This window comes from Bos taurus, chromosome 7 (assembly GCF_002263795.3).
Source record: "Bos taurus isolate L1 Dominette 01449 registration number 42190680 breed Hereford chromosome 7, ARS-UCD2.0, whole genome shotgun sequence".
Classification (NCBI taxonomy): Eukaryota; Metazoa; Chordata; class Mammalia; order Artiodactyla; family Bovidae; genus Bos; species Bos taurus.
Window position 1 is genome coordinate 20,665,000 of NC_037334.1, and position 21,064 is coordinate 20,686,063.

At 51.7% G+C, this 21,064-nt stretch overlaps 1 protein-coding gene and 1 non-coding gene across 4 annotated transcripts; one reads left to right on the forward strand and one right to left on the reverse strand.

Annotated features, from left to right (window-relative positions):
* Window positions 1-427: 427 nt before the first annotated feature.
* Window positions 428-20,295, reverse strand: GNA15 (G protein subunit alpha 15). 3 transcript variants are annotated; one of them, XM_059888245.1, is made up of 7 exons: window positions 16,162-19,750; window positions 11,369-11,553; window positions 9,334-9,488; window positions 8,554-8,682; window positions 5,781-5,910; window positions 4,025-4,178; window positions 428-1,371 (listed from the first exon to the last, which is right to left on the reverse strand). In XM_059888245.1, the coding sequence occupies exons 2-7, from the start codon at window positions 11,513-11,515 to the stop codon at window positions 1,145-1,147; spliced, it is 942 nt and encodes a 313-aa protein (XP_059744228.1). In that variant the 5' UTR covers window positions 11,516-11,553; window positions 16,162-19,750; the 3' UTR covers window positions 428-1,144. The 3 variants fall into 3 exon arrangements, with proteins under 3 accessions (XP_059744228.1, NP_001179643.1, XP_059744227.1); NM_001192714.2 differs by lacking the exon at window positions 16,162-19,750 and adding an exon at window positions 19,769-20,282 and having other exon boundaries at window positions 429-1,371; XM_059888244.1 differs by lacking the exons at window positions 428-1,371; window positions 16,162-19,750 and adding exons at window positions 1,378-1,692; window positions 19,769-20,295.
* On the forward strand, window positions 14,608-14,680 carry TRNAM-CAU (transfer RNA methionine (anticodon CAU)). The gene has a single exon. It is a non-coding gene; the product is annotated as a tRNA-Met (tRNA).
* Window positions 20,296-21,064: the final 769 nt, after the last annotated feature.

The following is a 21,064-nucleotide window of genomic DNA, read 5'->3' on the forward strand; positions in this document are numbered from 1 at the left end:
TGTAGCCTTAGTCAAATTATTCAGTTTCTCATGTGCCTCAGTTTCCTCATCTGTAAAATGGGGGCAATGAGATTTGTGCCACATGGGGCTGCCCTGAGACCAGGATATGGTGAGTAGAGTCATCATTGTCTCCATCAGAGATGGCTGGTGGCTGCTGCTGGAATTTTGGGTGAGTAGCAACAGAGGGCCCGCTAATACGACCCCATGGTCACACAGAGAGGCTAGACTTCACTTCCTGGCTTAAAGTGCACACAGTCCCGCACAGCTCTGTGTTCCGTGCCCTGCACAGCGGATGGACAAGTAGAACTTTTTCCTTCCTTTGCCATGTTGCTACCCTGTCCGGGACAGGAGACTTGCGATAGGACAGTGGGGGCCAGGGCTGGGGGGGTGGGGTGTTAAACAGGACGCCCCTAAGAAACCAAAGGTCTCCAGAATGTCATTTCTTTAATGTCCACCCTGCAAGGGGCCATGCAGAAGGTGAGGGAATAAATACAGAAGGTTGTAAGATGCAGTGCTCCCGGCTTCCAGCCTGGGAAGGAAGGCGGATGCCTGTGGACCTCGGTTTCCTTCATCTGCAAACCGAGGCAAGACACACTTTGAGCCAAGAGGCTCTGAAAGGGTGTCTCTTTCTCCTAAGAAAACGGAAGTCCCTGAGTTCCCCAGACCTCAGGCTGGGATATCGGTTCCTGTCCGCTAGGGGGAGCCAGATCCCGCGTCCCCGGCATGAAGGACCACTCCCCTCATCCCGGGACTGGCACAGAAGCCCCAAAGGGTCTCTGCCTGAGAGGACATGCCTATAGGTGGGGGTCCTGAGAGAGCCCCACCCACCCAAGTCCTGGATCCCTTGCTCTTTTCACCCTTTCCTGCACCTTGTCCTCCTAAACGGCCACTGTGTTTTCTCTCCGAGGAGGTAAACTGAGTCAAGGGACAGGGGATCCAGAGGCTGTCCTGACGAGGGGCGGAGAAGGAAAGGGATAGCGACCGGCCTTCCACGCCGGCTCACTCGTGGTCCTTCCTCTACCTGGGTCTGGGGCTGGAGCGACATGGGGCATCTGGGCTAGCTGAGCGCCGGCCCACCCCGCGCCCACTGCCCGCAGGTTCCACTTGCCCCTCGCGGGTCCGAGTTCGGAGCGGCGGGCCTGGGTCAGAGCAGGTTGATCTCGTCCAGGTAGCGGGCCAAGACCGAGTCCCGTACGTCCTTGAAAACCTTGCGGATGTTCTGGGTGTCCGTGGCGCACGTGTAGTGGCTGAAGAGGCGGCGGGAGCGCGGGCCCTTCCTTCCCCCGTCGGCACCGTCCACGCAGCCGGCATACATGCGGGTGTACATGTCCAGAATGAACTTCTTGGCTGCCTCCGCGTCCTGCTTGGGGCCTGGGGACAAGGGTGGGCAGTCAGAGCACGCGGCTCGTGTGGCAGGTGAGAGTCCCTCCCTCCTGGGACCAAGGTAGACTCTGGACAACATCGGGGCTGCAGGAACCATCCGGCAGGGTGCCTGCCAGCCTCCACCATCTTTTGTGTTTCTAGCCATTCACAAGACTGAGGCCCAGCCAGTAGGATCCTCAGGGGTAGGCTCATTTGGGTCACATGGCCTGGAATGGACCAATGAGGCTGGTGTCTGAGACTGCACACAACCGTGTTAAGGACCCTCTCTCTTAGCTGGGCTTGGAGCCTGGAGGTCCAGAGAAAGACATCCTGGGGAGATGAAAGAGAAGGGCAGGGATGGCTGCCCTGGTGAGGCACACATGGGATTTCCACCCCCTCCCCATCTCATTCATATACGTATGTGTATAAATATACGTATAAGTATGTGTATAAAGCTGATAAGAGGCTTCAGTCGTGTCGGACTCTGTGTGTGTGTGTATACATATATACATATACACACGGACACACATATATATGAAATACATATATATATATATATAGAGAGAGAGAGAGAGAGAGAGAGTGAGTCAAGGGCTTCTGGAACCCCCCAAGACCCGCCTCCACGACTTAGAAGATGGGTTACCTTATCTGTTAATCCACCTAATCTCTGAGAGTCTGTTTCCTCATTTGTTTAAAACAGGGATCATAACTGTCCTAGGCCTCCCTAAAGTGTTGTGAAGACTCAACACAATCATGTCGAAGGCTCAGTGTTCAATCAGAGAAGCTTTCAGGAGTCTGTACTATCATCATTCTGTCATAAAGGCAGGTCCCATAGTGGTTACGACCTGCCAGCTTTGGATCCAGGAAACTTGGGTGGGAATCCTGCCTCTGCCAGTCACTAGCTGTGTGACTTTTGGCAAATAACTATACCTCTCTGTGTGCTTCAGTTTCCCCATCTCTATAGTGGTGAGAGACATGAGTGCTCCTGAACAGCGATTTTTAATAAGCATTTTTAACAAGTCAGTACACGAGGGTGCTTCCATCAGTGTTAGATGTATTAGCTGTTATTGGCTTATTATTATTGTCATGAATATTATTTAGTAGAGAGGAGAGAAGACCGTGAGTCAGAAGTTAGCAAAGGGTGCTCCAGCCTCTGTGGCTGGCAGAAAAGGATGAGTTATGGGGGTTCCCTGCGACATGAAGGAAAACAAACCATCCTCAAAACGATCTACTTTATCCCTGTATCCAAACTCTCCAAGCCATGGTCCCACTTCCGAACTGCCCAGGGGATGCTCGGGGAAGAGGGAGAAGAGTGTCCAGGCCACCTTCCTGGAACAAGCTGACATCTGTCACCCAGACCTCAAGTCTTGTGGGTAAGATTGGGTGAGACTGGCCACACAGGCTCTGACAGACCAGTGGTCACACCTGTGGCTGCTGCTGCTGCTGCTGCTAAGACGCTTCAGTCGTGTCCGACTCTGTGCGACCCCAGAGATGGCAGCCCACCAGGCTCCCCTGTCCCTGGGATTCTCCAGGCAAGAACAGTGGAGTGGGTTGCCATTTCCTTCTCCAATGCATAAAAGTGAAAAGTGAAAGTGAAGTCGTGTTCGACTCTTAGCCACCCCATGGACTGCAGCCTACCAGGTTCCTCCATCCATGGGATTTTCCAGGCAAGAGTACTGGAGTGGGGTGCCATTGCCTTCCCTGCACACCTGTGGTGACATCATCAAGACTTACACACCAAGCTCATGCTAAGGGTTTCACTTACTGTGGTTGATTGTGTATTAGGATGAATACACAAAACTCACAATTTGGTGATACACCAAATCCATGTCCACTCAGAATCTCAGAATATGACCTTATTTACACATAGTGGGTTTTGGACGTGCGTTTTAAGCTAAAATGAGATCACACTAGGTTAGGTCATGTCCTAAACCCAATGACTGGTGTCCTTGTAAGAAGAGAAGAAATGGGGACTTCTTTGGTGGCACAGTGAATAAGAATCCGCCTGCCGGTGCAGGGGGACATGGGTTCGATCCCTGGTCTGGGAAGATTCCACTTGCCGCAGGGCATCTAAGCCTGAGCTCTAGGGCCCATAAGCCACAACTACTGAAGCCCATGCACCTATAGCCTATGCTTCACAACGAGAGAAGCCACCACAATAAGAAGCCTGTGCACCACAACGAAGAATAGCCCCCACTCCCTACAACGAGAGAAAGCCCACATGCAGCGACAAAGACCCAGCACAGCCAAGAACAAAGAAAGAAGAGAAGAGACAACCAGAGACAGAGAGTCACGTGGTAACAGAGGTAGAGATTGGAGACATGCAACTACAAGTCACGGAATGCTAAGGATTACAGGTGACCGTCAGAAATCAGGAGGGAGGCCTGATTCAGACTTCTGGCCTCCTAAACGATGAGGGGGAAATTTCTGCTGCTTTCAGCACCCAGTGTTAAGGCTTCTGTTACCGTCTCCCCATTCAACGGAGGTGGAAGCTGAGACTCAGAGGTCTCCGGCAGAGATCAGAGATGGGTCTGGAACTCAGGTCTGTCTGACTGCACTTGGAACCCCAGTGACTCCAGGCTGAGGTGTGGCCTGAACCACTGTCTCTCTTGGGAGCTGCTTTTGGAAAGTGAAGGGTATAGAAAGTTCTAGAACCACTCACCCCGGAAACTGGGGAAGTAGGTAGCCAGGTGAGATGTGGGGATCTTCTCCTCCAGGATGTCGGTTTTGTTGAGGAAGAGGATGACGGAAGTGCTTTTGAACCAGGGCAGTTCCAGGATGGTCCCAAACAGGGCCAGACTCTCCTTCATTCGGTTCTGGGTTGGGAGGCACAGGCTGGTCATGGATCCAGATGGATGCTCGTCCTGAACAGGAGCCCTCCCCGCAGGTGGAGATGGGGGCTGGCAGCCCACCATCCAGCAGCTTGAGGCTCCCCAGTTCCCGCCAGGCTGGGACTCAGGGCAGTGGGGCCAGCTGCCTGTGTATGCCCAAGATTGTTTTGTGCCTGTACGTTGGGCTAGTGTACCCCACCCCCAAACTCATGTCCACCTGGAAATTCAGAATGAGACCTGATTTGGAAATAGGGTCTTTGAAGATGTAATTAGTTAAGAATCGGTCACACTGGAGTAGGGTGGGCTCTGACTCCAATGTCCTTATAAAAAGGGGAAATCAAAGGACTTCCCTGGTGGCCCAGTGGTTAAGACTCTGTGTTTACAATGCAGGGGGCAAGGGTTCCATCCCTGGTTGGGGAACTAAGATCTCACATGCCATGCAGCATAGCCAAAAAAGTTTTAAAATTATTTTTTAAAATAGGACTCAGGGAGATGGCCATGTGAAGATGGAGGCATAAATGGTGTGGTGTCTTCTCCAGTCAAGGGATCCCAAAGATTGTCAGCACACCAGAAGTTGGGAGAGCCTGGAACAGATTCTCTTTCACAGGGTCAGAAGGAAACAGCCCCACTGACACCTTGACCTCAGATTTCTGGCCTCCAGGACCATGAGACAATAAATTTCTGTTGTTTCAGCTCCACCACCCACTCCCCATGTACCAGCCCTACCTCCCAGTTTGTGGGACTTCATCACAGCAGCCCAAGCAAAGTGGGACATCATGTGTGGCTCAGTTCAAGCAAGATCTGTGTCAGAATGACCTCAAATTGATTCTATCTGACTCAGTTTGATTCTATCTGACTTAACCCGAAAGTACAAATTATAACACCTGACCCTTGGATCCTGAAACTGTCTATGTGAAACTTTAACTCTGAAAAGTGCACATGTCAGAGATAATAGTGTGCCCAACCTTCACCGTGCTCAGTCGCTTTGGTCGTGTCTGACTCTTTGTGACCCCATGGACTGTAGCCCGCCAGGCTCTTCTGTCCATGGGATCTCCCAGGCAAGGATACTGGAGTGGGTTGCCATTTCCTCCTCCAGGGGATCTTCCCGAACCAGGAATTCAACCCGCATCTCCTGCATCTCTTGCATTGCAAGTGGATTCTTTACCGCTGAGCCACTAGGGAAGCTAAATTAGGAGAAGAATTCATGAAAAGGAGAAGAATCCTGAATAAAAACAGGACATAGCCCCATTACCACAGCATGACCCATACTCCCAGGACACACACACTGTGCTGCAGGGTGTGGGAATAGGGTGGTGTGCCTTGAAGCTTGAGTATCCAACTGTGTGTGTGTGTGTGTGTGTGTGTGTCCCCAGGGTCCTTGTCTCACAAATACTTGTGGATCTGTGCATTGGGGTTCAATGGTCTGGCCACAAAAGAGTGGACGGTGAAGCTCAAAGCCACGCCAGACACACAAAGACTCCCTCAAGAGTGGCGGTAGGCTTTCCTGCTCAGTTGAGGGTCCCTGGGCCAAGGAGTGAGTAAGAGGGTAGGGGAGACAGCACCCCCACATCCCCAGTGGCAGCTCACCTCCTGGTTGTTTTCCTCCAAACACTGGTCATATTCACTCAGTGAGGCCAGGTAGATGAGGGCAATCACGTTCTCAAAGCAGTGGATCCACTTCTTGCGTTCTGACTTCTGGCCCCCGACGTCCACGATCCTGCGGGGAAACCATCTCCTGTCAGAGTTCAGACCCAATCAGGGACCCTGAGACATGGCACCCCAGACCCCAGTCATGGCTGGGACATGCCACAATCAACATTAATAGCAGCAAGAATAGATGCTAGCCACCTGTGTGTGACTGCCTTTCACCCCATGGGGTAGGCATCACTATATACCCATTTTACAGATGAGAAAACTGTAAGTACAGAGAGGAGAGGGGACTATCCTGAACTTCTGTTGCACTGGGCTGCCTTCTACCCCACAGTAGAGGACAGCTGATTGGACACATCCTCAGCCTGCCCTGTTGACTGATGACCCAGGGGAAGTTGCAAAATGTCTCCAGAACTCAGTTTTCCCTTGGCTGTGTTCTGGGTGACCATGGGAGCTTCCAGCAGCCACACTGATGGACAAGAGCCATCCCCTTTGTTTGCGTCCCAGGACGAGTGTTCGCCTCCACCCCCAGACACACCACAACAAAAACCTGAGCCCTCCCGCCTTCCTGTTGTCTCTTCTAAGAAATATGGGTCGCTGATAACAAACCCTGTGTCATTTACCCGGGGATACGACCATTTCTCAGGCAGCAGGCAGGAAATGCCAGAAGCCTCAGAGCAAGAAAAGACTTGCCCTGATGTACAGGAGGAGAATCCAGACTGGTGCCTGAGGCTCCTGAGTCCCAAAACCGGCCTTTCTGGTGATCCCCAGATTCCCTCAGACCCTGTGTCCAGGGTCATATGGGGGAGGCAGTGGCTTCAAATGGGGCTCCAGGGGCTGAGACAGCTGTGGGGTTCACTTACTCTCCAGCCTCCCAGCTCAGAGTCTCCCTTTCCTCTGAGCCCTCACCTTTGCCTTGAGAATGGACTTAAGTTTCCCCTTCTGAAAATTCCCCTCCTCCACCCAGTCTTTCCTCTGAACTTCCCCAACCACTACTTCTACTCCTAAACTTTCACCAACTCACCCATCCACCTGTTCATCCATCCACCCACCTCCTCATTTATCCATCTTTCCACCCACCCATCTAGTCACCCATCTGTCCACATATTTACCCAACCATTCATGCATTCATCCATCTATCTATCCATCTATCCACTCATACAGCCACCCATTGATCCATCTATCCACCTACCTATCCATCTATCCATTCACCAACCCAACAATCCACTCATCCATTCACTCATCCCTTCATCCATCCAACCTTCCATCCATCTATCCACCCATCTATCTACCCATCCATCCACCCATCCATTCTTCTATCTTTCCAACCATACACTCATATATACAAAGTTGCACTCTGACATTCAGTTGATTATCAGTAGAGAAGCGATGGCTTCCCCAATGGCTCAATAGTCAAGAATACACCTGCAATGCAGGAGACAAAGGAGACGTGGATTGAATCCCTGGATTGGAAAGATCACATAGAGGAGGGCATGGCAACACACTCCTGTATTCTTGTCAGAAAAATCCCACGGACAGAGGAACCTGGAGGGCTACAGTTCAGGGAGTCGCAGAGAGTTGGACACGACTGAAGCGACTGAGCACACACACTCACTCAATATCACATAATATATCAATCAGAGAAGCAGTAGAATCAGTCTCAAGCTGTAACTTCAAGGGGCTCTCCATCTAGTGGAGGAGACCCAAATGCAAACAGTAAATTATGAACCTTCTTGTTTCAAAAGCATGGAGCCAAGAGGGAGGGCCATTCAAGGAAACAAGAGGTCAACATGAGTGGGTTGAACACTGGAGGTTCTCAGGCACACCTGCACAGCTCTCTGTCACCATCTTGCTAAGGTCGTTGAAGATTCTCTAAAGGCCAATTCCAGAAGTTGCTCGTCTCTTTGACCTTTTCTTGGTCTTTGACACTGGTCATGGCTCTGCATGGACCATTCTTGGCTGCACGGGACCCCCACACTTCTCTGTCTTCCAGCTCAGGCCTGTTTGCACCCAGCCATCTCCCAGATGTCCCAGACTCCTCAGACCCAACCTGCCCCCAGATAACTCCATTGGCTTTTCTAACACCTCCCTCTCTACCACCACCACAGTGGTTTTTACCATCTACACCATCATCTTGATGGGAAACTCACAGCAAGTCATTTTTGACTGCCTGCTCTAATTCCCACACTCACCCATTCTACATCAGAAACATTTCTTGCACCATTCCATCATTTCCATGCTCGTGGCCACTGCCCAGACCTTTCCCAACCCTGTCTGCCTGAACCATGGCTCCTGCCTCCTCCTGGGTCTCCTAACGCCCAGCCTGAACCCCTCATTGATCACTAGAGGGATCACCCCCTGAGCTTCCCCAGCTCCAAATCAATCCCTCTGATCTAGCCCTGACCGCACAGTCTCTGTCTCCTCCTTCCCATCACCCCATAGCTCTAGTGAACTCCTAATCATTCTTCAATGCCCTAAGACCAATGCCTCCTCCTCCAGAAAGACTTCCCCTCCCAGAACTCTGGGGGCTATGTGTGGGCCCTTCCAGGTCCCAGTCCTGACTCCATGGGGGGATGGAGATGTCTATACCCAGCTTTGCCTCCTCCAGCCTGACAGGCCCTTTGTGGGCTGGGACAGACAACTCCTACTCAGCCCTCAGCGCTGCAGTTCCTTTGGCCCTCCTACAAGAGCTTCCAAGCTCTGTGCTCACCTCAGGTTGGTTTTCTGCACGGAGAAGCAGTACTCGTTGATCCCGGTGGTAGGCATGCGGCTGCGGAGCACGTCCTGTGCGGTAGGTATGTAGCCCTCTTCCGTGATACGGTCCAGATTCGACAAGTAGCTGTGGAACCGGAAGACCTGAGTGATGGCCTTGCAACCTCCCTTTACTTCTCAGATTTCCCCTGACCCAGGGCCCCATGAGGACCCTGCTGGGGGAGGAGAGCCCCCAGAGAGAGGCCAGCATTTCTGTGGGTCCCAGGTGGCTGAGGAGCACAGCCTGAGGCCACAGGAGCCTCAGGGAGAAGCAGCTTCACCCTCAGGGCAGTGTGTCTCTCTGGGGAGGGTGTCACCCCAGGTGTGTCACTGCCACAAGAGCAGTGATACCCTTGAGGACTAGAAGCCAGCGTTGAGCCCAGGACAACATCACCCCAGAAATGGTCTCACGCCAGAAACGGTGTCACCCCAGGGCAATGTCATCCTAGAATAGTCACCTTCGAGGTGCCATCACCCCAGAAACGGTGTCACCCCAGGAGCTGTGTCACCCTAGTAACAGTGCACCCCAGGAACTGAGTCACCTGTGAGCAACGTCACCCCAGGAACACCCTTACCTGGGAGTCAAGACCACCCACAGCACCCCCGCAGTGGAAGCCGACCAGCCTTGGGGCCGCTCTGCCTGCTTGGCTCCCTGGGAATGGGTCTCCTCAGACTGTCCAGGCACAGCCTCCCGCCCCAGACTTTGGTCCTTTACCCAGCCCGCGGACCCCAGACTCACTACACAGCCGAGTCAAGCAGGTGGAACTCTCGCCGGCGCTCATAGCAGGCGCGGATGCCGGTGTCCTCCCACAGCCACTGCATGGCCACAGCGTGGCGCTTCTCGAATTTGGTCACCTTGTAGGGGTCCTGGCTCATGATCACACTGGCGTGGTGCTGGGAAGGGACGGACGGGGCGGGTCAGAGCAGCAGGACAGGGCGGCGGGGGGCGGGGCTGCCCTCCTGCCGTCTCTGCCCCCTTGGCGCGCGTGTCTGCAGGCCGCAGGGGCAGCAGGGGCGCACGCGCAAGGAGCGCCAGTTCGGGTGACCCTGCACGGGACAGCAACCTCTGCTCCATCTGTCCGCTTTTCTTTGCACCGGAAGCAGGCGCTCTTGTTTATGTTTGAATTATCTTTTTATAGAGGTAATTAAGCTACCAGGAGGTCATGAAGGTGGCCCTAGTCCGGAGTGCCCTTATAAGAAGAGATTGGGACACAAACACAACCGAAGGATGGCCATGTGAGGATACAGAGGACAGCCGTCTGCAAGCTAAGGAGAGAAGACTCATAGTGAACCAACCCTGAGGCCTTAGGGGTCAGGAGCTGTGTATGCTGCTGGGGAGAACGTAAACTGGTACAGCCACTGTGGAAAACAGTTTGGAAGCTCCCCCCAAATTAAAAATAGAGCCACCAGGAATTCCCTGGCAGCCCAGTGGTTAATATTCCACACTTTTACTGCCGAGGGTCCAGATTCAATTTCTGGTCAGGGAACTAAGATCTCACAGGCTGTGTGCAGCAGCCAAAAAAATAAATAAGCAAATAATTTGTTTTTTAAACATAGAGCTACCATATGATCCAGAAATTCCACTCCTGGGTATGAAATCAGGATCTTGAAAAGATATCTGCACTTTCAGGCTCATCCCAGCGTTACTGACAGTAGCCAAGATGTGGAAAGAACCTAAATGCCCATCGATGGATGAATGAATAAGGATGTAGATATAGGGACTACTATGCAGCCTTTAAAGAGAAGTAAATTCTGCAACAGAGGACAAGGCGGATAAACCTTGAGAACATTATTTTAAGTGAGATAAGCCAGTCATAGGACAGATCCTGCCTGATTCTACTTACACAAAGAATCTGGAAGCAGCAAGTGCACGGACACAGGGAATGGAATGGGCTGAGGGGATGGGTTGGGGGTTGATATAAATAAAGTTTCTCTTAGTCAAGGGGAACGCCTTCTAGAATTCTTTCTTTATGACATTGTATCTGCAGTTACTGATACTGTATTGTGCACTTAAAATTTGTTAAGAGAGTAGATTTCATGTGGAATGTTCTTCATACAATAAAATCTTTAAAAAGAAGAGTGGAGACTTCCCTGGTGTTCCAGTGGTTAAGACTCCTTGCTTCCAATGCAGGAGGTGCAAGTTTGATCCCTGGTCAGGGAACTAAGATCCCACACGCGGTCTGGTACAGCCAAAAATAAAATAAAATGAAATATAAAAAGAGGGGTGATGTGACACATGGTCTGCATAGCACTGTTCCCTCAGCAGGGTGGGGCAGGGCTCAGGAACCAGTCCACCATAATAATACTTCTAGAACAAAACATATGCCCACTCAGGACTCCTACCAGGCATCATAAGGTCCGAGGGAGAGATGATTGAGCCTTGGGGGTCCACGGGGGAACCCTTGAGGTGGGGGCACATGCTGGTGCTGAAATTGAAACTGTTTAGCCTCTCAGCCCTGTCCAGCTCTTTGCAACCCCATGGACTGTAACTCACCAGGCGCCTTTGGCTGTGGGATTTCCCAGGCAAGAATACTGGAGTGGGTTGCCATGCCCTTCTCCGGGGGAATCTTCGTGACCAAGGGATCGAACCCAGGTCTCCTGCATTGCAGGCGGATTCTTTACCTACTGAGCCACCAGCTGGTGCTAAGCTGCCTTACATGCACACCAGGATCCCAAGAAACCTTGGAGGAGGCGGTTCTTAAGAACTTAGGCGATCTGAGGGGATGCGGTCCCACCTGGACGCCCTAAGGGAGCCCCCTCCCCACAGGGCTCACCTTGCTCTCGGGCCAGCTGAAGGGGATCTGTAGCCGTTCCATAGCTTCGATCATGCTCCTCATGGATATGAAGATGTTCTGGTAGACTAGGGGCCGGAAGTTCTTTCGGTCCTCCTCCGAGTAGCCCGCCCCATGGATGATACGCATCTGTTTGATAAACGTGCTCTTTCCACTCTCCCCGGGACCTGGGGAAACGGCCACCATGGTCAGCTCAGCCCCCGGGGGGCTCCCGCCACCTGGCACCCGCCACCCCCGGGCAATGGGGCTCACATCCCGGCTCCATGACCCTGGGTGAGCACCTTCACGGCCCTGGTGTTTGTGTCTCCACCTGTAAAACGTGGTTTGCTGGGTGGCGTGAGGGTTAAACTGGTTCATGAAAACGTAGTCCTGGAGGGTCAACAAACCACTGGCCCTCGGACAAACCTTGTCAGTGCCTGTTTTTGTTTCATTTTTGTTTGATTTGATTTGATTTTCTGTTTCATGATTATTATTTATTTGGCTATGCTGGGTCTTCTTGGCAGCATGGCGGATCTAGTTCCCCGACCAGAAGTCAAACCGAGGTCCCCTACATTGTGAGGTTGATGTCTTACCCACTAGACTCCCCTGGGGAAGTCCCTGTTTTTGGTGTTGTTTGCATTTTGTTTTTGGCTGAGCTGCATGGCTTGTGGGATCTCAGTTCCCCAACCAAGGATTGAACCAGGCCCTCGACAGTCAAAGTGTGGAGTCCTAACCACTGGACCTCCAGGGAATTCCTGACAGCCACCTGTTTTTGCGTGGCCAGCAAATTTTTACAGTGTGCATGGTTTTTACATTTCTAGTTATTTTCACGATTACAATTTTTACAGTTTTTAAATGGTTAGTTTTTGCATTTTTTCATGGCTGAGAGGAATCTAGACGCTGTTTGATGACACCTGAAAATTACATGAAATTCAGGTTTCAGAGTCAGTAAATAAAGTTCTGGGCTTCCCTGGTAGCTCAGCTGGTAAAGAATCCACTTGAAATTCAGGAGACCCCGTTTGACTTCTGGGTAGGGAAGATCCCCTGGAGAAGGGATAGGCTACCCATTCCAGTATTCATGAGCTTTCCTGGTGGCTCAGATGGTAAGGAATCCTCCTGCATTACGGGAGACCTGGGTTTGATCCCTGGGTCAGGAAGATTCCCCCGGAGAAGGGCATGGCAACCCACTCCAGTATTCTTGCCTGGAGAATCCCCATGGACAGAGAAGCCTGGTGCGTTACGGTCCATGGGGTCTCAAAGAGTTGGACACGACTAAGCACAGCAAATAAAGTTTTAATTGGCACATGGCCACACCTGGTTGTATATAAATTATCTAGAGCTGGTTTCTTGGGACAGCAGCACAGTTGAGCAGTCAGAGACCCTCCAGCTTGCAAAGCTGGAAAGATTTACTGTGCCGTGCTGTTTAGTCACTAAGTCTTGTCTCTTTAGAGACCCCATGGACTGTGGCTCATCACGTTCCTCTGTCCATGGGATTCTCCCAGCAAGAATACTGGAGTCGGTTGCCATTTCCTTCTCTAAAGGATCCTCCTGACCCAGGGATTGAAGCCAAGTCTCCCACATGGCAGGAAGATTCTTTACCACTGAGCCACCTGGGAAGCCCAAAACGATTTTATATCTGGCCCTTTACAGAAAAAGTCTGTGGACCCCTGGCTTAGAATGCACTTTGATATAGTAAGAGTTACATTCCTGTTCACTACTATTAGCAGTAGTAGTCTTTACCATAATTATAATTACTGTTATCATTATTTGCTATAATTATTTCAGGTAGAGAAAGTTTTATGAAGGAAAAACAACAGGATAAATAGAGTGATTAAGTGACTACTGCTAAGTGCATGGAACACTTCTCAGTGGAGGTAACATTGGGGTTGAGATCTGAAGGCTGAGAAGGTTGCTCCCGTGTCAAGGTGTGGGGAAAGGGAGCACCAGGCAGCGGACAGAGCATGTGCAAAGACCCTGGGGCAGGACGGTGCCTGATGTGTTTGACAAACAGATGGGAGACCCGTGTGGCTGGAGCAGAGTGAGCAAGGGGGAGGGAGGAGGGGAGGGCAGGGAGGGGATGGGGCTGGTCATGCAGAGGCTTGTGGGCTACAGGAGAACTTGGGCTTTTACCCTCAGGGAGGTGGAAGCCTGGAAGGCTGTGGGCAGAGGAGGGGCAGGGCCTGACGCAGGTGCTCACAGGTGCTCTCTGGTTACTACAGGGAGGGTTTCCCACCAGCCAGATGGTTCAGGCTGACCCAGGTGGCCAAGTGGAGTGAGACCGAAGGGGACATTCACATGAGATACTTGGGAGACAGAACCCACACAACCTCACAGTGAAACAGAGTGGGATGAGGCTCCTTGCAGGCTCATCTACAGAATTTCCAGGGCCAAGTGCAGGATGAACCCTCAGGGCCCTTCTGAGTGCAGGGTTGCATGGCCCAAAAGCCAGGAGTGGGTCTGTGATATTAACACTAGAACCTTCCAGAGCCCAGGACCAGGAGCTCAAAGAGAAAGGCCTGGCTCGCTGCTCTCTGAGCCCCAATATCTCCCTCTTGGAGCCTCTGTTTTCTCATCTGTGAAATGGGCTTGACAGCCAGGTGAGAGGTACATGGCCAGGAGGCCTCCTCCCACACCTCCATCACCCTGCCAGCCCCTGGGGGACCCTGGCGTGGGGTCCCTCCAAGGGCGGGGGACACTCGTGCAGGAGGAACTGAGACCAGCTGCAGAAAGGGAAGGGGTAGCCTGGCTGGAGCCAGAAAGAGGAACCGGGAGCAGTGGGAACATAGTGGGGAGGAGGCAGGGAGTGTGGGAAGTGGCGGAAGAGAGAGTGATCCCCCATATCACCCATGGCGGGGCCCAGTCCCTCCCTGCCCCCGCACATTTGAGTGCAGTGAGGGCTGGGCTGGTGACACTACTGCACTTGAGATCCAAGAAAAAGAGTCACTTTTCTGTTACCCCAAAGGACATTCATGGGGAGACTGGAAACACTGGTGGGACGTGATGGAGACAAGACTGTATCACATGCGTCAGCCGCTCATCATCGTCCTGGGGGTCTTTGCCTTTTAGTGGGACCCAAACCCACAGAAGTATTTGGAGGATAAACAGGTGAAAAGTAATTATCCTCCAATTAAAAATAAATAAAATTTTAAAAAACGATCAGGGCTGAAACTGTACTCACAAATGGATCAAAAAACAATGAATATATCCGTATTAAATATATAAATGTATAGCAAGGTGGGACTTCTCTGGTGGTCCAGTGGCTAAGACTCTGCACTCATAATGCAGGGGTCCTGGGTTCAATCCCTGGTCAGGGAACTAGATCCCACGTGCCAAAACTAAATAATCTGATACTGCAACTAAAGATTCTATATGCTGCAACTAAGACCCAGAGCAGCCAAATAAATAAATATTTTTAAATGCAATTGCATTTTAAAAAATAAATATATAGCAAGTAAGCTATAGACATACATCATGTAAATTACAAATATATACACACACATATATATAGTGTATATGTGTATGTGTATGGAGAGGGAATAAAGGGCATGAGATAAAATATTAACATTTTCAGGAGAATCCAGTACAACTTTTCTGAAACTCTGAAAGCATTTCAAAATGTAAAGTTAAGAAAGTGGGGGGAAAACCCCTCAAACGCCAGGTGAGATACTGCATTGGAGGCTGAAATGAGAAAAGGGTATTTGTGGAAAAACCAGTGATATCTAAAGTTTGGAGTTGAGTTCACAGAAACTTAAGGGTACAGTTCCCACGTTAATATCTCAGCTATGACAGCCCAGGGCACTTATGTAAGAAGTCATCATAGAGGAAGCTGTTCAGAAGTTGGGAATTCTCTGTGCAGTCTTTGCCACGTTTTTGTCCATTGAAAGTGATTCCAAAATAAAAAGTTTCCAGGACTTTCCTGGTGGTCCGGTGGTTAAGATTCTGTGCTTCCAATGCAGGGGGCATGGGTTCGATCCCTGGATGAAGAACTAAGATCCCGCATGCCATGCAGCATGGCCAACGATTAAATAAGTTAAATGTTTACTATAAACAAATTAACAACAAACAGACACCACCCCTTCAGTCAGGAGCCACCTGTCTCAGATTCTGAAATTCCTTGGGTTTCAGGACAGAGATACATCAAACTCACTAAATATTCCTGCAGTGGGATATCTGACTATCACAGTCGGTGAGATAAACCCACAACCTCACCTCCCACTGGGAAACCTGGAGAGGTGGGCTGGTCTCTGCTTTTTAACAGCTCTATTTATTTGGCATATCACGTGGCATGTGGGACCTTAGTTCTCCAACCAGGCATTGACCCTACTTCCCCTGCAATGGAAGCGAGGAGTCCTAACCACTGTACTACCTGGGTAGTCTGGTGGGGGGGTCCATGCCCCAGCTCCCCCAAGCCCACAAGAACAATGGCCCTTGGCTCCACTTTTCAGGTGGAAGAACTGAGTCCCAGATTGGTGGGGTCCTGCAGTTGGTGAGTGGCCAGATTGGGACTAAAACACAGTTTTGAGTCCAGAGTTCTTGGGCTCTTTCATGATCATTCTGGGAAATTCCCCAGGTGCTGCATGAATCATTGTCATCATTCGTGTCTTCCCAGCAACAAAGATTTAAGTCTTAGCATCTGCCAAGCCCTGAGCCCAGGTCCTCTCTGACTGACCTTGGTGGATCCTCACAAACATTCCTGCTGTGTTCCCATTCACAGTGGAGACATGGGGGCTCAGAGAGGTGCAGTGACTTTCCCAAGGTCACACAGCTAATGGAGAAGCAGAGGAGTAAAAACAAACCCTTGTGGATCCTTCACCAACAAAACAGGATGTGGATGGTAGGCTGAGTCAGGCATCATCAAAATATCAGTTAATAGGATTTTTCTCCACACACTCCGAAGCTCATCGGCTTCTCTGGGTGCTGCCAAAATGGCAGTGAGACCTACGGCCGGGAACTACATTCTTTGACCTTCCTCTGGGCTGCTCCTCTGCGAGCACAAACAGAGATCTCACCAAGCAACAGTTAATTTTGTTGGGATGCACTGTTTCGTTAAAGAAAAAAAAAAAAGCCTGGTTGCCACCCAGAACTTGGGTTTCATGACTCACGTGTGAGTCCCAACCTGAAGTCTGAAACACTTCACCTTTGCAGCCATTACTCCTAGAATCACTGAGGATTCAGGAGCCTCTCGTGGTATGGTTCAGGAAGCTCCCCAAATGACGCCGAAAGACGTAGGAGAGCTGTCTCCACCTGGCACAGCCTCGAAGCCCAGACGGGAAGTGTCCGCTTCCTCCTGGGCACGGGGGAGGAAGTGGAAATGCAGAGGCCAGGAGCTGCGCCAAGTCCCAGGCATCACAAGACACTGGGTGGCTCCTTCCATGGGAAACTGCAGCCCCCACCCCACCATCCACTCCTGGAAGACGGGGCTCCTGGGGCCAAGGGGGTCAGGCCCGGGCAGCTGGAGACCACACAGCTCAGCTTCCATGCCCAGCTCTGCCTCCAAACCGGCTGCAGACTCCAGACCCAATCCTGCCACCTCCCTGGGCCTCAGTTTCCCCATCTGACAGGGCAGTCAACAGCGTGGACTTTGGAACTGGAATTCTAGGCTCCAGTCCTGGCTCTGTGACTTTGGACAAGTTGCTTCACCTCTCTGGGCCTTGGTTTCCCCATCTGGGGATAGGAATGGTTCCCACCTCACATAGGACAGACATAGCTGGCTTCTTTATTATTATTATTATTATTATTATTATTGGAGGGGACACACTGCATGGCATGTAAGATCTTAGTTCCACAAAAAGGGATCAAACCTGCACTCCCTGCCATGGAAGCTTGGAGTCTTAACCACTGGACCACCAGAGAAGTCCCAGAGATGGCTACTTTAATTGTTTGCTTCAGACTCCTCCCCCTTCTCAATGTGGTGACTACTTCCTGCCAGGGACAGACCCCTGGTCCCTTGGGCTTCTTCCTCAAAAGGATCAACTATCGCCCAGAAAAAAATCAAAAACTTTTAAATTCAATTCCTGTTTTTAAGAAGGAGGGCAGGTGTGGAGGCAGCCCTTGGGGCTTGGATGGGGGTGGTTGAAACCACAGTCCAGCAGGCTGTCCACAGGGCTACATCAGTGCTTGGACATGTGAACAATCTCCCTTCTCCCCTCCCCCCTGACCACGAGCAGAAGTGGCTTCCTGATTTGGGGCTGGCTGTCCAGTAGTCAGTGGAGCAAAGGACTCTACCAGCTCTAGGAAGATACAGTATAACTCTGGGGAAAATCACCCCGGAAACTGGATTCATTCATTCATTCACTCATTTATAAAGCATGCCCTCATGACCAGGCCACTGTACTCCTGAAAAATGCTGAGGACAAAGGAGTGAATAAGATGGACATGGTCTCTACCTCTGTGTTGTTTGCTGTGTCACTGGAGAGACAGACGGTGAAAAAGGAAACAGGAAAATACCAGAGAGAGTGTCACGAAGTGAGTGCTATGAAGAAAAACTGGGCAGAGGAAGAAGGATGGGTCTGACTTTGAAGCCAGGGAAATCAGGGAAGACGTCTCTGAGGAGGTGGCACTTGAGCTGAGACCCACTGGCCAGGCAAAGGCTTGTAGGGATGCTGAGAGCCCTTGGCAGGGAGAACAGCAAGTGCAGAGGTCCTGAGGCACGGTTAGAGAAACCTGAGATGTGCAAGGAAGGATCACTAACACTGACAAACCCCTAGCCCAACTGAGCTCCTGCTGCTGCTGCTGCTGCTGCTAAGTCACTTCAGTCGTGTCCAACTCTGTGTGACCCCATAGACGGCAGTCCACCAGGCTCCCCCGTCCCTGGGATTCTCCAGGCAAGAACTCTGGAGTGGGTTGTCATTTCCTTCTCCAATGCATGAAAGTTAAAAGTGAAAGTGAAGTCGCTCAGTCGTGTCCAACTCCTAGCGACCCCCATGGACTGCAGCCCACCAGGCCCCTCCGTCCATGGGATTTTCCAGGCAAGAGTACTGGAGTGGGGTGCCATTGCCTTCTCCAAACTGAGCTCTTAGCTTCCCCAAAAGGAAGAGAAGACAAAGAATGGAAAAAGAGACATCACTACAAATCCTACAGACATGAAAGGATAACAAAGGAGTGTTAGAAAAAATTGTACACCTGTATACTTGAAAACTTCAAGGAAACAGACAAATTATTTGGAAGATACCAATAACCAGAGCTCACAAAAGAATAGCCAATGTAGCTCTATGTATTAAAAAATAGTAAATACCATATAATATATAAAAGCCTAGTTATTTCAGAAAGTGAATAGAGATAGCTATTAAAGTCTTAATTAAAACTTTCCTGTGACTTCCAAAGGAAGACTCAAAGGAATACCCTAAGATTCCACATCAGGGACCATGGGTTCGATCCCTGGCCAGAGAACTAAGAGCCCATATACCATATAGGGCGAGGTCAAAAAACCAAAACAAAATAAAAACCCCTTCCAGGCTCAGATGGCTTCACTGGGGGGCTGTGCCCCACTTTCTCCTCTCTTTCCATCGCTGAGGGCTGCCCCTTCCCACTGAGCAGGAGAAGAGACAGGGCGGCTATCCAGATGACCAAGCCCTGCCCTTTGTCCCAGGGCAGGCAGGTGGGAATTTGGGACCTCAGGGCCTTCCCCAGCCCTCGTCCAGGGCTCAGGCATTCCCAGGAGACCCTCCAAGGTTGGGGTCCCTGGGCTTAGGCCTGTGGGGCCACACACAGGGCAAAGTGGCTGGGGGAGTGGACACATGTGGACCATAAGACGTGAGGTCTCAGAGGTCACAACTTCAGAGCCTTCCAATCCGTCACACCCGAATCACCCCAGCTCCCTCACAGAGGGTTTTGTTTACCTCCTCTTCTTGCTGCCGGAAATTATTTTATCTACTTGTTAGTTTATAGGCTCACAGTCTGGCTCTGTCACCAGAAGCTGAGGTCCCTAAAGTCAGGGACACACAACGCTCCATCTCCCTGCTGTTGTACCCCACCTCTAGGAATTATGCAGTACATCTTGAATGAATGAACCGATCCATCAATTAATCAATCCATTAAAGGTGCTTGGCCATGCTTTGACCATGGGACTTGTCCTAATGAACCACCAGAACAAACCTAGGTCAAGCCCTCAGGGGGACGGAAGGGTCCTGGACTCTCCACGGTCACAGGGCTAGGCTGGAGGTCCCGGCGCTGGGCAGCTCATTCCCTTCTCATGACTCAGGAGCCCGTAGGGCAGGCTGGGCCAGCCAGGCCAGAGTCGGGCCACCCAACTGAGCCACCTCCATCCCTGCAGATGCCCAGGAGGTGGCTGGGCCAAGGGAACGGGCCCACAGCTCCCTCCCTGGGAGGAGGAACCGAGCCTCAGTTGATTCATCCTGAAAGTGGGCTCCCAGGCTGCCCCGCCCTGGGTGGCCTCCGACTCACCCAGAAGCAGCAGTTTCAGCTCCCCTCGGTCGCGCTTCTTCTGCTCCAGGAGGATCTTGTTGATTTCCTGGTCGATCCGGGCCGCCGACTTCTCGTCCTCGGTCAGACACCAGGGGCAGCAGCGCCAGGTGAGCGAGCGAGCCATGACAGGGCCTCAGCGGGCACGAGGCGGCATCGCCCCCGCCCCCGCCCTGGGAGGAACCCCAGCCCGGCGGCTCTGGGGAGGGCTCCTGGCACCGGTGGGAAGGGCCTCCCTTGTCGTGGGGGTCGCCCCCCCAGGGACCCCCTGGCTTCCCGGCCTGGGTTACCGGCCGGCCCAGCTTCTCTAGGCCTGTGTGCCAGCCCCGGGGTGGAGGAGGAGAAAAGATGCTGGCTCAGGGCTCCCCGCCCATCCTCAGACCTGCCTGGCCCGGCCCGACAGGTTGACGGCAGAAGAGCTCAGAGATGAGGTGGGCGCCTCGGGGGAGGGCGGGCCGGGGAGGAAAGGCCAGCCGCCTGGGTGCACGCTGGGCCTCCTTCCTCATTCTGGAGAAGGGGTGGACCCGGTTCTCCGTCCTCCCTGAGCCTCTGACGCCCTCCCTGGCCCACGCCCCTCTTCCCTTCCTCTGGGCCAATTAGACGCAATCTTCAGAATACCTGTCACCATCTTTAATATTTATTTTTTTTTATAACTTTTTGGCCATCCTGAGAAACATGTGGAATTTTAGTTCCCCCACCAAGGATCAAACCAGCGCCCCCTGCATTAGAAGCCTGGCATCTTAACCACTGGACTGCTAAGGGAAGTCCCCCATCCTGATATTTTTTTTAAAAGAACATCCAAGGCCCAGGGGCACATACTGCTTTAAGCACTTCTGTGTATTACGGGAGGTGGGTTTCATGCAGACAGCGCCCCAAGTTCATTCCAGCCCCCTGCACAGATGGGGACATGGAGGCACAACCAGGCCTGACTCCTGGGGGAGGCTGTCCCACCCGTGGGGCCCCAGGGTTTCAATGCAGAATCGGCAGCTTTAGAGCCAGGGCCATTCATTCTCCCTGCAAACTTGTATGTGGTGCCTCCTACGTGGCAGGCAGTCTACGCAAAGATGGGACTGAAACGTCAAACGCCCCCCTACCTCCCTGTGGGATACCCTTGACAGACAAAGAAATATCCTAAATATATGTATATCCAAGCCTATCAGATGGTGATAAAGTGTGTGTGAGAGGAAAATAAAGCCCAGGGAGGGGATGGGAGATGTAGCGGGGCTCATCTGTGGCTTGAAACGTGGGGCAGGGGGAGCCAAAGAAGGTTACTCTGAC